General features: G+C 35.4%; 1 protein-coding gene across 3 annotated transcripts in view; it reads left to right on the top strand.

Moving 5' to 3' along the window:
- The window catches only part of CUNH12orf4 (chromosome unknown C12orf4 homolog), a 44,645-nt gene that overhangs the window by 32,508 nt on the left and 10,749 nt on the right, over window positions 1-1,388 (top strand). For all 3 annotated transcript variants that reach the window (XM_012809316.2, XM_023517120.1, XM_023517119.1), the window contains exon 11: window positions 1,087-1,289. In XM_012809316.2, the coding sequence (XP_012664770.1) occupies window positions 1,087-1,289 (203 nt within the window). The remainder of the gene's footprint in view (window positions 1-1,086; window positions 1,290-1,388) is intronic.

The raw sequence follows: 1,388 nt of genomic DNA on the forward strand, positions 1-1,388 counted from the left end.
ACACAGTGAGACTCTGTCTCAAAATAAGAAAACAGGACAAATAATGTCAAAGAAAATGAGTTGAGGGGTGGGAGAGTTCACCTTTAGATGGCATAGTCAGGGAAGACCTTTCTAAGGATAGGACATTCAATCTAAAATGTGATTGAGGAAAAGAAGTCAGCCATGTGAGGATCTTGGGAAAAAGCCCTCAAGGCAGCAGCCCTGAACAGGGAGCAAGTTCTGCATGTTTGAAGAATTAAAGCCTTTGTGGCTGCTCCATAAAAAACAAGGTGGACAAGAAGGCTCTGGAAAGAAAGGGAGGGTTCAAATCATCAGGCCTTTTAGACCACAGTGAGGAGTTTAGATTTCTTTCCAATACTATAGTGTGAGCCTGTTGGATGATTTTAAGTAGAATGATATAATGTGATTTATATTTAATTCACTTTGACTGCAGTGAAGAAATGATTTGTATCAAGGCAAGATTGGGAACAAAGGGATCAATTAAGAGGGTATTAACAAAAACCTGGTTGAAAGATGATGGTAACATGAACTAGGAAGACAGTAATAAATGTAGCAAGCTCAGATTCAGAATATTCTGAAGATAGAACTGACAATATTTAATGGTAGATTGGGTTGTGGATGGGAAAATAAGCATTGAGGGAAAGAAATGAATGAAAGACAACCTCTGTATTTCTGTCTTGAGTAACTAACTGGTCAGAAATTGGTTCCATAAATTGAGATGAAGAGCAGATTTAGGGCATGGAAAAAGTGTTCTTATGTGTTGAGTTTGACATTCTAAGCATTTACATGAAAATAAAGATGATTAGTATTCATTTGACTAACTTAATATTTTGCAGCTTCTTCATAGCAATTTATGAACCTATTGCAAAATTGTCCACTGTTTCTTTTTTTTCCACTGTTTTTTAAGTTTATTACCTTTTTTCCAAGAATTAAGGAGCAGTATCATAATTGCTTCCTGAGCTCCATGAGGATTCCTGATACACCTCTACTAATTCAACACTGACTGACTGTTAAAGTTAGTTTTAAAGTCTGTTGACAAATGTGATGTATACATTTGAAAATCTTGACCGTGTTTGTTGTTCACAGGAGAATTTTACATTACACGGCATTCTAATCTCTCAGAAATCCATGTTGCTTTCCATCTTTGTGTGGATGACAATGTGAAATCAGGAAACATCACTGCTCGTGATCCTGCAATTATGGGACTCCGAAATATACTCAAAGTATGCTGTACCCATGATATCACTACAATAAGCATTCCTCTCTTGCTGGTGCATGATATGTCAGAGGTAAGCTGATTAAAAAAAAACAAACATAATTTTATGAATATATTAGCCCTCAACATTTTATAATAATCCATTTTACATTTTAAAGCCTTTTTTTTTTTT

Source organism: Otolemur garnettii, unplaced genomic scaffold (assembly GCF_000181295.1).
Source record: "Otolemur garnettii isolate 467f Iridium unplaced genomic scaffold, OtoGar3 scaffold00104, whole genome shotgun sequence".
NCBI classification, from domain to species: Eukaryota; Metazoa; Chordata; class Mammalia; order Primates; family Galagidae; genus Otolemur; species Otolemur garnettii.